At 43.0% G+C, this 16,164-nt stretch overlaps 1 protein-coding gene across 2 annotated transcripts in view; it reads left to right on the top strand.

Moving 5' to 3' along the window:
* Positions 1 to 14,317, top strand: part of LOC122930304 (E3 SUMO-protein ligase RanBP2-like) — a 79,912-nt gene extending 65,595 nt beyond the window's left edge. For both annotated transcript variants that reach the window (XM_044283567.1, XM_044283566.1), the window contains exons 24-28: positions 8,509 to 8,656; positions 8,922 to 9,014; positions 9,862 to 10,001; positions 12,205 to 12,478; positions 13,968 to 14,317. In XM_044283567.1, the coding sequence (XP_044139502.1) occupies positions 8,509 to 8,656; positions 8,922 to 9,014; positions 9,862 to 10,001; positions 12,205 to 12,478; positions 13,968 to 14,074 (762 nt within the window). In that variant the 3' untranslated portion in view covers positions 14,075 to 14,317. The remainder of the gene's footprint in view (positions 1 to 8,508; positions 8,657 to 8,921; positions 9,015 to 9,861; positions 10,002 to 12,204; positions 12,479 to 13,967) is intronic.
* Positions 14,318 to 16,164: the final 1,847 nt, after the last annotated feature.

Genomic DNA, 16,164 nt, shown 5'->3' with positions numbered 1-16,164 from the left:
ACACCAGTGTTGTTTTTCACGCATCTTTGCGTTAAGGAAAAATCTCTGCATGTTCCTTAGTGTCTGGTTTTTCTTGCAGCCCATGCCACATAGAAATGAATAGAGCTGCGTGAAAAACGTACGGCATCCGGACACAATGCGTTTTTCCCTGACTGTTGCAAGGAGAGGAGCGTTATTCTTTCGTTTTTCTTCATGCGTGAAAAACTGATGTAGAACGCATGCAATCCGAACTGAAATACTAAACTCTCTTGCAGACAAAACCGACTCCACTTGCATGCAAAACCATCAGTTTTTCCCCGCACAGACCCTGGCTCCTTCCCTATCGCTCATGTGGAAGAGGCCTAAAACTGAATCCCTGCAATGTTTGTGAATAGAATTGCATCTTTTTGTAGAAACCCGAGAATACATTCCGAATATTAGTGATTATCGTGCTGTCTAATGAAAGTGTGCACCATAATTGTATAGACCATTTTATTCAGAGGCTAAAGCAAAAAAAGTGTCTTAAGGGGTTACTGAGGGACTGTGAAACCTCTCATAGGTGGGAAGACTGCCTCAGTAGAAGTCTGTGAGGCCCTCTTAACTTCCATCTTCAGTGGCCGGAGGGAACGCCTCTAACTCCTTTTAGTGATTTGGTTGGGAGGGGTCTCAGCGCTAGGGCCCCCACCTATCAAAACTTTTGACATATCAGAAGTATTTATTCAGTGTAGTTACACAAAACATATTTTTCAGTATACTCTGTTCTTGAATGCTGCTACAGTGTAAAACGATGCTGGAAAAATCAGTTCAGGGAGAAAATGTTAGCAGTATAGACTGCAGATATAAGGAGTCAGTCATGGCCCTTTTTATTATTTTTGGCTGAAGGTTTCCCTGTAACCTCAGAACTGTTGTACTGATCTTGCGGTTGCTCCCTACCTGCTCATACACCTCTATTCAGCACATGCTGTAGCATTCTCCTACCCCTCTACCCTGGTGCTTTTAACGCTTTTACAATAAATGCCACTCCAAACGGTGTGTACACAGACTGCCACAGATTTACTAAGCACATAGAGGGCAGAAATGTACACAGACCGTCTAGACCTGCAGCAGATTTATCACAGGGGCTCATACGGACAATAAATCTGGTGCAGGGATAGACATTTGCCTCCGACTCTAAACTATTGGTTGGCTTATTTTGTCAGATTTTTTGCCAGAATTAAGTTTTTTAGGCTGGAAAAAGACGCTATTTTGCGCCACTTTTTACACTGATTTTTGGTGCAGATGTATTGGTAAATTTGGGTCAGTATATGGTGTAAGGTTGTCCAGTTTGGGATACAGTTCCCAGAGTCCTGCTTAGGCTACTTTCACACTGGCGTTTTGGCTTTCTGTTTGTGGGATCCGTTCAGGGCTCTCACAAGCGGTCCAAAATGGATCAGTTTGGCCCTAATGCATTCTGAATGAAAAAGAATCCGCTCAGTTTGCCTCCGTTCCGCTTTGGAGGCTGACACCAAAACGCTGCTTGCAGCGTTTTTTGTGTCCGTCTGACGAAACTGAGCCAAACGGATCCCTTCTGACACACAATGTAGGTCAATGGGGACGGATCCATTTTCTATGATGCAAAAGAAAAACTGATCCGTCCTCCATTGACTCAGTGGTTTTCAAGACTTGGCTATGTTAAAGATAATACAAACAGATCCGTTCTGAACGGATGCAGACGGTTGTATTATCTGAACGTATCTGTGCAGATCCATGACTGATCCCCACCAAACGCGAGTGTGAAAGTAGCCTTAGATCACAGCTTGGAAAAAGCACTGGATCAGTAAATTAGTAGTGGTGGTGTGCCTTGAGAATTTACCGCTCCTGCAGTTTCAGCCATTAAGGGGGTTTCCACAGGATAAAGGAAAGCGTTTGGACCCTGGGAACCACCAGAACGGAGATCCCTTGCTCCATAGAACTGTGTAGAGTGGTGGTCATGCATGCACACTACCGCTCCATTCACAGGTGCACTTTGGGACCCCCTTTCTTGTGGTGGGACCCCCAGCAATCAGACACTTATCCCTATCCCGTGGATACATTTTCTTTGTGGGAAAACAGTTTTGAGTAATCAAGTACCTGTGGAACATGTCTGTATTTCTATCTGGTCAGCTTCAGCAGTGATGGGTAACTATTGCGTTTGCTTTCCTTTTTGCTTTTTTCCATCTATTTCTAATGTTTTGGCTATAGTAAGGCAATTAATTGTTCCGCTGATCAGTCTGTAAGATGGTCTTGGATATACTTTTGCTTTTGAATACATATCTATCTTGTAACTGTAAGAAGCATACCAGCGTCCCTGCATATCTATAAATAAAGATTTATTTCCCTTACCTCTTGTCCTCTTTCTCTATTCTGACACCATTTCCTGCTCCTTCTGTCTTCCACCTGTTGTATATGTTTTCCTGAGGGGTTTTGTCCTGCAGTCTTCCTTTTCTTAAATCCGGGTTCCTACCTTAATGTATCTATTATATCTTTAACCCTTTAAAGGTGTTTTCCAGGATCCCACTGTGTGACCTATTCCCAGGATAGGTAATCAATGTCAGTTTGCTCTAAGTGTTCTTGAATGGGGGGTGCACTGCAGTAAACTGGCATGGTCACTACACTTTGAATGGAGATTTTGGCTTCTAGTTCCATTCAAAGTGCTAGTTTCAGCGCTGGACATTGCCTGCTGACAAACCCTCACTGATCTGATACTGATGACCAATAGGTCATCAATGTGTGGAGCCTGGAAACCCCTTTTAGTCTGGGGTTAAATGACCCAAACTAACATGCAGTTGGGTTGGAACAAACATCTAGAATCTGGACATGTGATTCCAGCATTGGCCTCTTTGATGTTCACGGATGTTATGAATACACTTGCAGTAAGCCTTCAAGAAGTACAGGTATGTCATGGTGATCAGGTGAGCACAGGAGCTACGTCCATGCAATCACAATGGGAGTCTGGGAATTACTTGCAGAAAGGCTCCCACAGTAACTCCCTGTATCGGAGATGATCCCAGCCATTTGAGCTCCTGGATAGCATGCTCAATAGTGGCTGTGGCATCTAGGTATTGGGGGAGTGGGATGGGGGGCTTCCTCAGTTACTGTTATTCCTCTGCGAACCAAATTTGTGGGGTGCTAATGAGTTGCCATGGCAATTTGGGATTTATCAAAGGCCCCGATTCCTGCTATGGTTGCCTGCCTAAGACTGGATGACTGCAATGCACCTGCCATGTCTGTCTGAAACCTCATCCACCCATGGTGGCAATTGGCACACAAATTTGAAATTTAATTTCTCTGTGAACCAGCGAATTTGTGCCGCCATTCATCACGACAGGTGGGCAGGGTTTCAACTGCCGTGTGGACTCCCAGCCTATATACAGCCTTGGTATACTCTAACTGTATTGTGACGTCCTCTAGTGGGACTAAGAAAATCCTTAGTAAAGGTTATTTAAAAAATAAATAAATTGAAACAATTTTTACATAAAATCAGTTTATTTTGTAAAAGTGGTAAAAAAACTCTCACTATCTCTACAATTATCACAACCTGTATCATTCATTAACCTGTTACTGTAATTAAACTACACAGTAGAAAACTTTATTAAAAAATAACAGCAAAATTGCTAATCAGTAAGCCCCCTGAACCGTAAAATGGTACCAATGAAAATTACATGGCTATATACAGCTACATTGATCTAAAAATAAAACAAAGTTACGGATCTTGAAATGCTGTGCTATAAAACGTTACAGGCCTCTTTCACACTTGCGTTGTTAGGATCCGGCATGCACTTCCGTTGCTGGAAGTGCCCGCCGGATCCATAACACCGCAAGTGAACTGAAAGCATTTGAAGACTGATCAGTCTTCAAAATGCGTTCAGTGTTACTATGGCAGCCAGGACGCTATTAAAGTCCTGGTTGCCATAGTAGTAGTGGGGAGTGGTGGAAGCGGGGGAGCAGTATACTTACCGCCTGTGCGGCTCCCGGGGCGCTCCAGAATGCCGTGATCCATGCGATCACGTCATCCATGCGCGTGGGGCGCCCTGACGTCACTCTGAAGCGGCCCTGGAGCCGCACGGACGGTAAGTATACTGCTCCCCACTACACTTTACCATGGCAAACAGGACTTTAGCGTCCTGGCAGCCATGGTAACCATTCAGAAAAAGCTAAACGTCGGATCCGGTAATGCGCCAAAACGACGTTTAGCGTAAGGCCGGATCCGGATCAATGCCTTTCAATGGGCATTAATTCCGGATCCGGCCTTACGGCAAGTGTTCAGGATTTTTGGCCGGAGCAAAAAGCGCAGCATGCTGCTGTATTTTCTCTGGCCAAAAAACTTTCCGGTCCTGAACTGAAGACATTCTGATGCATCCTGAACGGATTTCTCTCCATTCAGAATGCATTGGGATAATCCTGATCAGGATTTTTCCGGCATAGAGCCCCGACAGAACTCTATGCTGGAAAAGAAATGCGCAAGTGTGAAAGAACCCTTATTTTAGAAGCGATTATGAAAAAGTAGTAAATAAAAACCGCACACAATTTGGTATCACTGCTACATTGCATCATAGTGAATGTCAGTTATGAAGATCAACAGTTTGCAGAATTCCAAGGCCAATGGACTTCAGCGCGACCACACTTTCATTAGCAGCGTGTAGTTGTGATCTTATGTTTCGCGGCCACAAGTTGCCATGCAGCCCTAGCCCTCATACACACAACCATATTTTGTGTCCGATCAGCACAGACCCATTCATTTCTATGGGTCCATAAAAAAAAGACAGCACACTGATATCATCTGTGTGCTATCTACATCTGTATGTCCATTCCGCAAATTACAGAACCTGTCCTATTTTTGCCCATATTGAGGATGAGAATAATCATTTTGTAGACCGGTCATGTGCATGAGGCCTTATTGTGGCGTTGCGCTTGTGAGATTTCGCTTCACTTGCATCATGTTGAATTTCTATTAGCAGATTTTTATGCTAATTTGCTGTCTGGTAGTGAAAAAAATATCTCTCAAATAAGCAGCTGTGAACGTTTTTGTGATGGGTACTCTTCAGGCAGCACTCACCTGCCTTATTTATATGTTGAAAGTCCTGGGTGCAATCACATATAGAGTTCTCTGAGGTCCAGTACGGAATATGTACCATCTCTGGTCTTATCACTGACACAAGCAGTAGTCTGGATTATAAGGTAGGCCATATCTCCCCGTAACCTTAACAATAAAAGCTTTACCTACCCATATAAACCTGTACTATCAGCAGCCTAACCGTGAAACCTAAGATCAGCAAACCCATTTTAGGTTTGTAGGATTTTACTTTATGGAAACAGAATTTTGATAGTTTCTAATTATGGCCCTTATTGAGAATGCATCTGGAGGGTTAAAGAGGCCCTGTCTCCTCTCCTGGAGTGTCTGTTTTAGTAACTACATGCATTCTCCATGTTATAAAAATTCTGGAACATCTATCCTTATGACTCTATGTTGTGCCATTCCTGTATTATTGCTGCTCGAAGTTATGAATGAATTGCTAGCAGTCTGCAGTAAGGGTGTACAGAGGGGTGTAACACGTTGGGAGTGTGTACCTGCACAAATAGATTTTTTTCTCATCTCTAACATTTTAGTATTTTCTTCAAATTAAAATCCTATTGGTGGCAGGTTTAGTGGGGTTTGAGACTTTTTTAGGGTAATGTATATGACTAGTACTGCAAATAAGGAATCCAGGTCGTTATTTATTTTTTAATCTTTATACTGCCCCATTGCCCTGCTGTTGATGCTGTGCGTGCTCATAAGTTTAACTGAGCACAGCAGCCTGGACTGTGCATTTCAGCACAACTTTGAGTGCTGACAGTAAAAAATTTAAAAATATAATGATATAAACTCCTTTTCTGTAGTATACTCATAAGTGGATAATAGTTCAAGATCATGCTGATGGATTCCTTTTAAAGATTATTTCATGATTCAAAACTTACTCGGTGGCCTCAACAATCGCATTAATCCAGAAGACCAGACCTTCAGTTCTGCTCTAGTGCAATGCTAGTCTTTTTGATTGTCCTACCTCCTGAAAGTACAGCTACGGGCCTAGGGGGTGGCTTATCACAGTTGGCTACAGCATGAGGACTATGTACAGTGGTCCCTCAAGTTACAATATTATATGGTTCCAGGACAACCATTGTATGCTGAAACATGTAGGTTGAGTAATTGGTTCCAAAGCCCCAAAATGTCATCCATCCAATGTCATCCATCCAATGTCATCCAAAGCCCCAAAATGTCATCCATCCAATGTCATCCAAAGCCCCAAAATGTCATCCATCCAATGTCATCCAAAGCCCCAAAATGTCATCCATCCAATGTCATCCAAAGCCCCAAAATGTCATCCATCCAATGTCATCCAAAGCCCCAAAATGTCATCCATCCAATGTCATCCAAAGCCCCAAAATGTCATCCATCCAATGTCATCCAAAGCCCCAAAATGTCATCCATCCAATGTCATCCAAAGCCCCAAAATGTCATCCATCCAATGTCATCCAAAGCCCCAAAATGTCATCCATCCAATGTCATCCAAAGCCCCAAAATGTCATCCATCCAATGTCATCCAAAGCCCCAAAATGTCATCTATGATGAGAGAAAATGAAGATTTAAGAAAAATAAGCAAATGGCTAAGGCAGATCCTTACATATAACAGTTAGATATAGCAGCTGATAAGGGTACTTTCACACTAGCGTTTTTCTTTTCCGCCATTGAGTTCCATCCTAGGGGCTCTATACCGGGAAAGAACTGATCAGTTTTATCCCCGTGCATTCTGAATGGAGAACAATCCATTCAGGATGTCTTCAGTTCAGTCTTTTTGACTTTTTAGGACGGAGATAATACCGCAGCATGCTGCGGTTTTATCTGTCCAAAATTCCGGAACACGTGCCAGATCGGTATTAATTTACATTGAAATGTATTGGTGCCGGATCTGGCATTAAATATACCGCAATGCAGGATCAGTCCTTGCACAGACCGGTAAAAAAGTGAAGGAAAATAGAAACGGATCCCTTTGTCCATATGACAAACAGACAGACGGATCCATTCTTGCAATGCATTTGTGAGACTGATCGGCATCCGGATCAGTCTACAAATGTCCATTTGCATGCAGATTTCCTGATCCTGCAGGCAGTTCCCGGCGACGGAACTGCTTGCCGGATCACTCTGCCACAAGTGGGAAAGTAGCCTAACTAGCCACTAATGCACCTTTTTTACCAGAGATGTGACCTTGATTGGCTGGGTCTGAGACATTGTATGTTGAGTCTAGTTTCAACTTACGATGGGTCAGAAAAGACCTTTGTATGTTGAAAATATTGTTTCCCGAGGCCATTGTATCTTGAGGGATCACTGTACCTGGGAAGACTGCTGCACTTAATATTTTTTTGTGTTCCTATGGATCTGAGCAGTTGTTCAATGAATAGGGGGATATGAGATGCTGATTAAGTATTTGTCTATAGATAGCAGAAAACTGTACTCTACATTTTAAAGAGAATCGTATAAATTTTAAAGGGGTTGGCCAATGTCTGGCTACTATTGACAAATGTCTTTATAAGATGATTATATGGTGCTAACTAATATAGCCTTTGTTAAAATGCTGTGCCTTTTTCTATATTTTATAAGATCTACACGCTTGTTTGCCAAGTTTTCTGGGCTGTCCACAGGGAGGCCCTATCCATAAAAAGGCTGTTGGAAGGTCATGTGACCAAGCAAATCGGTCTCCTCCATTCAAACACAGCACCTGCACCGAACTCCCAACAGTGCAGGCGCTGTGTAAAATGGAGGAAACCTCATGTTTAGGTGATTTGCCTGGTCACATGATCCTTCATCAGCGGCCATCTTATGGACAGGATCCCTGTGTAGATAGCCCAAAAGACTTGGCAAACAAGGGGACATACCTTAAAAATGTAGAAAATGGTGCATAATATAAGGCTATATTAGAAAGTGCCATATAATCATCTCACAAACACATTGGTCAACCGTTAATGGAAAGTGGCCAACCCCTTTAACATCCTCTTTATTACGCTACAAATTCAAAATGGTTGACTGGATCAGGGAGTAAAATGTGCAGAGGGCATGGCAGTTTTAGAGAGAGCAGAGCCTCTAGGTGTAACAGCAACGCCCCTGTTGCTCGTAGAGGCTCATTTTCATATATTAAAACATTTTTCTCAGGAATGTGATCACATACGAACATGGGACCAACACAGGTGTCTTCAGCTGCCAAGTGCACATACAACAGGTCAGCCAGTGTCATAGGTACAAATCTGCTGACCGATGCCTTTTAACATATGACAATAATCCCAATGCCAGCACAGCTAATTTAATGGGTGTTGCCTCCTTCCTAGGAAAACATTTACATGGCAGATTTGAGCATGCTGGAATCTATGCGGTGTACGAAATGTCATTAATTCATGGCTGAAAGTAAAGGCTGTTGAGTAACTGCCATTTTCTGTATCCATATTGGAATGGTGCAGTGTATTAAAATATGATTACTTCTGTAGGAATCCGTGGACACAAAGTCCAGTACTGGGACTGCTGCGGCCCCTGACACTCCATCCACAGCACCAGAAAAGCCTGACCCCTCTGCCCCAGAACCCGTGGACTTGTCAACAAAAACTGAAGCCGCCGAACCAGATTCTACCACCCCAGGTACGTAGGGTCCGTATACCAAGGCAATAACCTGGACTATTACAGTAGTTAGAAGAACAGTTATGATTCCCCCAAGTGCCATAGGAGTAACATATTCATTTGTATAAAGTACACAAGCAGTATGCAAGGCGCACAGTGCTGACCTGTGTGAAACCATCATGTCAAGTACACCTTTAGAAAGTGCTAGAAAAAACGGTGCTAGCATGTACATTGCTTTTATTTCTAGATATACAGTATATACTAACTTTATATTTCCTTTTAACAGCTATCAACTTCTCCTTTGGCTTAGATGCTGGATCAGGAATATCTTTTGCTGACCTGGCAACAGATAATGGGGATTTTGCCTTTGGTGCTAAGGGTAGGTTATGAATACATGGAGTGTCATTTGCATTGTTCTCTTTTCTTTTCCATTTATTACTCTGAGCTGTTCAGATGTCATTTTAAGGACTAAGCAAATACTGATAATACATTTTGTAAAGGGGCTGCATTTTGATGCCCACCGATTTTTGTGGCAGGTGTCTTGAGGCTGGCCAAAGTGATCATACCAGTTAAGTTGGTTGTCCATTGTTTTCATATTGATGGCCTATCCTAATATCAGTTTGGCGGGTTCCAACTCGCACTCTCTAGGCCATGTGACATCATGTGGATCAGTCACATGGTTTATGTGCAGCTGTCACATTCAAGTGAATGGCTCTGAGCTATCCAGTGGACTGTGCTGGCCTTGGTGTGAGCTTCCTCAGACAGCTGATCAGCAGGAGAGTCTGACCCCCTCCGATCTCATATTGGTGACTTATCTTGAGGATAGGATGAATATGAGAACACTCACAGCCAGGTTTCTGCATCGTACGTGTCCACTGCTTCATTCAAACAGGAAACACTGGTCCCGTTATGGCGGTCGCCGTGGGCCTTAACGGTCAGACCCCCGCCCATCAGTCATTTGTCCCCTATGTTGTGGATTGGGCATAGTTTATTTTTTAAGACACCGACTTTAATAATTGCAAAAGGTGGCTTTCCAACATGTTGGAAAATCTTGCAATTCTTACCTTTTTTTTATAGCACAGGTTAGCACAGAATGGAAATATTAACAGGAGAGTATAACATTTGCTACACTTGGATGGAGATATATATATATATATATATATATATATATATATATATATATATATATATATATATTTTTTTTTTTTACATTTTAACACCTACAGATACAAACTTCCAGTGGGCAAACACGGGAGCAGCTGTGTTTAGCTCTGGTAGCCATAAGACCGAGAATGAAGGTGAAAGTGATGAAGAAGAAGCTCACAGCGATGAGGTGCATTTTGAGCCCATTGTCTCATTGCCAGAGGTAATAATGAATATACTTTTCTAAAACTGATAAGTCATTCCTTTTTGTTCCTTATTTAATGGAGCTGCTGTTAATGATTAGACCAAGATATCATTTACAGTAACATCTGAATAATACTGTTTAGGGATCGACCGATTATCGGTTTTGCCGATATTGAGGATTTTGACTGTTATCGGTATCAGCATTTATTTTGCCGATATACCAATAACGTACTGGGAACACAGATCGCGCTGCTGACAGTGCTCTCCGTGTTTCCTCAGCAGCAGCACAGGGGAGAAGGAGCAGTGTCTCCCTCCCCCCAGTGCTGCTGCTGCAGCCAATGGGAGGACAGGGGACAAGAGAAGGGGAGGGGCTGTGGCCACTGCGCCACCAATGAAGAGAAAGCTCTCATTCATTCAAATTGAACAGGAGGCGGGAGCTGCAGAATTACATAGCCGCTCCCGACCTCTATGAGCTATAGCTGGGATCCTCGGTTAACCCCTCAGGTGCCGCGGATCGCAGCTACCGCTTATAGATGTCGGGAGCCGGCTATGTCATTCTGCAGCTCCCGCCTCCTGTATATGAATAAATGAGAGATTTAACTTCATTGATGGCGCAGTGCGCCCCCAAGCCCCCCAGTATATTACTCATTGGTGGCGCAGTGCGCCCCCCAATCCCCCAAGCCCCCCAGTATATTAAAGGGGTTGTCCAAGTTATATTTATTGATGACCTATCCTCTGGATAGGTCATCAATATCAGATCGGAGGGGGTCTGACACCCAGCACCCCCTCCGATCAGCTGTTTGAAGAGGAGACTCGCACGGTGTCAGCGCTGCCTTCTCTTCACTGTTTACCTTCTAGCCGTTGCATCTGCAGTGGTGAGCAGGTGTAATTACACCCAAGCCGCCTTATTGAAATGAATGGGACGGCTTGGGTGTAATTACACCTGCTCACCACTGCAGATGCAACTGTCTTTAAAGGGTTGTCCCACAAATAACTTACACCGTTAGCTCAAAGTGACATAGAACAATTTTTCAATTGAAATCATTAAAGAAATACTCCTGTTGTAGCGCCCCCTGGTGTGAGGTCTACCTGACCTTTGAGTGGCTCACCATCTGAATTGTCTTGTACACATCTGGCACAATGACTCCTGATGCTGTACAGGGCACACCAGTAAGATTCAGTGCATTAGGAGTGTCTCCCTCCACCGCTGGGTACATTAGCAGGGGAATCAAATGATCAGCAGAGGGTGTCGTGACAAATATGTAAGAGCAGCATCTACACAAAAAAAAAGTTTTTTTTCTTTTTTTTTTATGACTCCAATTGGAAACTTAGATTATGCCTCATCAGAGTAAATTAATATTTAAAGGACTCGTCCCATCTGGACTTGTAGCATGATTATAGTATATGCCATAAATTACCAATAGATGCAGGTCCTTCCTTTTGAGATCTGCTGCTATCTGAAGAACAGGGCCCCGCATGCACATCTCTCTATTCACTGCTAAGGGACTTCCAAAAATGAGAATAAGCTCGGAACCTGCACCTATCTGACATTCATGGCCTATTGATAGGATATGCCATAAATGTCCAGATGGGGCAATCTCTCAAAATGAATCCTATTCCCTCCCTTACACACTCACTCGCTCACACACCTGATTGTGAGCAGGATTCTAACTTCCAATGTAGTCACTTATAAGTTGTGCTAATGATCTGTCACATTTGTGGAAAACTACTTTACGCTAATCCATTATTAGAAGTTGGTATTTGTATAAATACATAGATAAGAGAAATCTTAAGATTACGGGATCTTTCTCATCGCTGACACCTAGTTCTTAAAGGCCTTATTCCGGTAATTACAAGTTATCCCCTATCCACATAACTATCAGATCGGTTAGGGTCCTACCACTGGGACCCTCGCACGAACGGGGGTCCCAGACGGTTTCTGCGGGAGTTCCGGAGATAGCTGAGCGCTGTACTTGGCTATCTCTGAAACTCTCATAGAAATGAATGGAATGGCCACACATGTGCAACCGGACGCTCTGGTAACTTCAGGGGAGCAGCAGAGAGCACAGGCCCTCGTGATCGGTGGGGGTCCCAGCGGTAGGGCCCCCGCCAATCTGATGGTTATCCCCTATGGTTTGGATAGGGGATAATTTGTACCTACAGGAATAGCCCTTAAAGTTACAAGCTTTACAATAGTTGTGCTTTTTATATGATTTGCTAAGGTGGAAGTTAAATCTGGAGAAGAAGATGAAGAGATCCTCTTTAAAGAGCGGGTGAAGCTGTACCGGTGGGACAGAGATGTCAATCAGTGGAAGGAGAGAGGAGTAGGGGAGTTAAAAATCCTTTTCCATCAGGAGAAAAAATATTACCGTGTTCTGATGCGTCGAGACCAAGTGCTGAAAGTGTGTGCCAACCATGTGATCGCTAAAGAAATTAAGCTGGCACCCTTAAACACATCTAATAATGCTCTGGTGTGGACGGCACATGATTATTCTGGTAAGTACGGATTATGCTGGAAATGCAGACTTGATATGAATGTAATTTCCTCCTGCTGCAAGTAGTAAACCAAGCCTTCTAGATCCTTCCTGCAAGAGTATGGCAGTCCTCAGCCTCACTTATCACTCGTTATCTGCCATGCCAAAATTAACTATCATTTGTCCCTATGACATTAAATTAGGCACAAAAAGAGAAATCCGCTCTATAACTCTAGCAAGATACTGTACAGAAGGAGAAAGCAATGCAGCTTGGGCTACTTTCACACTAGCGTTTCTATTTTCCGGTATTGAGATCCATCATAGGGTCTCAATGCTGGATTAAAAAAAGCTTCAGTTTTGTCCCCATTCATTGTGAACGTCCCCCATTGACTTTCAATGGCGTTCATGACGGATCCGTCTTGGCTATGTTAAAGATAATACAACCGGATGCAGACGGTTGTATTATCAGTAACAGAAGTGTTTTTGCTGAACCTTGCCGGATCCAGTAAAAATGCTAGTGTGAAAGTAGCCTTATATTCACTTTTATCAAAATTGCCTCCCTAGCTGCACCCCACCCACTATTGTAAGTATTGAGATCTGCCTCAGTTTGAGAAGCACTTCTATAAGCATAAAGCCGGGCAGATCCATTGAATTCAATTTTCTCATTATGTCCCTCAATAGAGCTTACATGTAAAATTAAAGAGGACCCTTTTATGTAACCTTTAACTCTTTCACTTCCATGGACTTGTATAACACGTCGTGAATTGACATGCTGGACATGACTGCACTAGAAGAACTACAGCTTAGATCCTGGTGTCATATTAAAGACCAGAGTCTTACATCCTGGTGCTGTTTGTGTAAAATGGCAGTCATTCCTCCTCCTGATACCAGAAGGCAGTACAGATCTTTTCTCCATGTTATTCCCCAATTCTCTCCTGTTATCCTCCCCTCCCCCATTTTTACAAGTGATGGTGAATATGTGCAAATCTTTTTCTATTTAGTAGTGAAAATATGAGCAATTGCACACCTGATCACATGAAGGTTTAGAGGATCTGGATTACTTTCCTTTTAGACTGTAGTTTCCTTAGTTCTGCTGGTTTTGTAAAGATACATGCAAGACTTCTAGATGATGTGTACTAACTGCACAGCTGCAGAACTGTCTCAACTCTGCTTGGGTCAGACTCTTTTAGGCATTTGTTCTTTTATAAAACTTTGTGCAAGATGCAAAATTGCATGAAGGTGCCCAAAGTGTCTGCTATCAAAGTATATGAGTAGGGAGGTATATGATGATTTTTCTTCTTCTATTTTATAATTCTGATATCTGTGTAGGTTGTTGTCTGGGCAATATTTTAGTGGATGGGCATGAGGAGTCGTATAGGCCAGGCAATTATTATTTTAGCAAGCTCTGCTTGAAACTAATTGTTTTGAGAACAACGTGCATCAGTGTAAAATGTTTTATTCAAGTAAATGTCTCAATGTAGCTGATATATTTTCTAATTTTACCTCTGCAGATGGAGAAGGAAGGTTTGAGCAATTTGCAGCTAGATTCAAAACCCAGGAGTTGGCTGATTCTTTCCAGAAAATATTTGAAGAATGCCAGGGCAATCTACCTAATTGAAGTGCAGTCGGTTAAGAATTCTATAGCTCAATCATTTTTGGAATCAGTGACTGGTCTCATGTTAGGTTCACTTCTCTAGATTTCTGTTAAAGTGCAATCAAAGCTGTGCTTCTTCAGAATTCTCCTGGAATAAAGATCCTCCATACATACATTTACAGTTGTGGAAACCACTTCTCTGTGCACTTGTAAGAACACAATCCTATTTTTTAAATGTTAGTATTGTAAATAAAGTTTAGAGTGAAATCCCAGCCTCCTTTTACTGAGCTGAATGTTTCTACTCCGCACTTTTCATTTGATGCTCTTACCCTCTGAATTTACTTGTATTCCATGAGATTGTCAGGCCTTATGTACTGATTTAAATGCTTATACTGGCCACCTTCATATGACATCAAACATCCCCACGCTGACCCAGTAAGTGGCGGCTGCTGTGCGGAAACTGCCCACAAGCCCCGCACTTGCGGTTCGGTATGAGATTCAGAAGAAGGAGAAAGAACCCCTCTTCACCACACTCTGCAAATAGGATGCATCACCCCCTTAGGCCAGACACAGACGAGCGGGCTCAATGTGAGAAACTTGCTGCGTGTTTATAATGCTGTGTGTCTCTGCCATACCTGTATCTGCTGAATTACACAGAAATAATGCTGTCAGTGTAATGCAATAGATTTCAGGTCTTACAGGGACACAGAGCATTATAAATCATTATAATGCCGTGCAATCCTGTCAGAGGAGCAGAGGTCAGAACGGGAACTCGCAGTGAGTTTCTCGATTTGAACTCGCTCATGTATGTCTGGCCTTAGTCCTCCTGCCCATACCTCCTAATGATTACGAACTATCTTTTCCCTAGTCGTCTCCATGACGGCACCCATGAGCTTAGCCCCGCTGTATCAGGGACAGGAAAAATGTGTAAAGAGATTAAATTGCCTCTCCTTACCTAACTCCTCAGTTTTTCCTGTCCCTCTTTGGGAGAAGACATGTGGAGAGAGCAGGCGGTAATGGCCTGTGAAACTTATCCATCACGGGGGTGGCAGTTCAGGAAGGCAAAGGCCACAGCTCCCTACCTTCCTGGCCAGATAGTGACTGCTTTTGGGGCCAATACACAAGGCGTAAAGCCTGACGCCTGCTCCCTACAGATTGTGACCAGTTGTGCTGGAAGAAGGGTGCATGGCGTCCAGCTCCATTTTGTGTGGGCACTTCCGGTGAGAGTGATGCGGCCTTCTGGTGGGCTGCAGGTAAGTAATTTCCTGGCACAGGAGGACTAGATTTGCATGAGGTGGGCTAATTGCCCTCAGTTTGCCCTTACCCGTCCTGCGTTCCGCCGGAAGTGACTGTGATGGCGTCACTTCTGGTTTCAGCGTGCAGGCGTCCCACATGGCCTGCCCTTATATAATGGCAGTGGCTGCTGTGGATAGTATCCAGGGAGGTTGCAGATCCTCTTTCTGGGGTAAACATAGATTGCAGCCCAGCTAATACAGGTCCAGCATCTCTTCAGACCGTGAGTAACCAGGATCTGGGACCCATTTATTCCATTGCTTATATGCTGGTTCTTATGACAGCTTATATCTTTTCATTCCTAGGGAAAAAAGGAAGCTGTTTTAAAACAAAACTAAAATGTGTGACTGCTAAATGTGCCATTTGCAACAAAAAGCAGGATCCAGCATATACAGGTCCTTCTAAAAAAAATTAGCATATTGTGATAAAGTTCATTATTTTCTGTAATGTACTGATAAACATTAGACTTTCATATATTTTAGATTCATTACACACAACTGAAGTAGTTCAAGCCTTTTATTGTTTTAATATTGATTATTTTGGCATACAGCTCATGAAAACCCCAAATTCTAAAAATCTAAAAAAATTAGCATATTTCATCCGACCAATGAAAGAAAAGTGTTTTTAATACAAAAAAAGTCAACCTTCAAATAATTATGTTCAGTTATGCACTCAATACTTGGTCGGGAATCCTTTTGCAGAAATGACTGCGTCAATGCGGCGTGGCATGGAGGCAATCAGCCTGTGGCACTGCTGAGGTGTTATGGAGGCCCAGGATGCTTCGATAGCGGCCTTAAGCTCATCCAGAGTGTTGGGTCTTG

Source organism: Bufo gargarizans, chromosome 3 (assembly GCF_014858855.1).
Source record: "Bufo gargarizans isolate SCDJY-AF-19 chromosome 3, ASM1485885v1, whole genome shotgun sequence".
Taxonomy (NCBI): Eukaryota; Metazoa; Chordata; class Amphibia; order Anura; family Bufonidae; genus Bufo; species Bufo gargarizans.
Note: the sequence above shows the minus strand (reverse complement) of the source record. Positions and strands in the feature narration are given on the sequence as shown.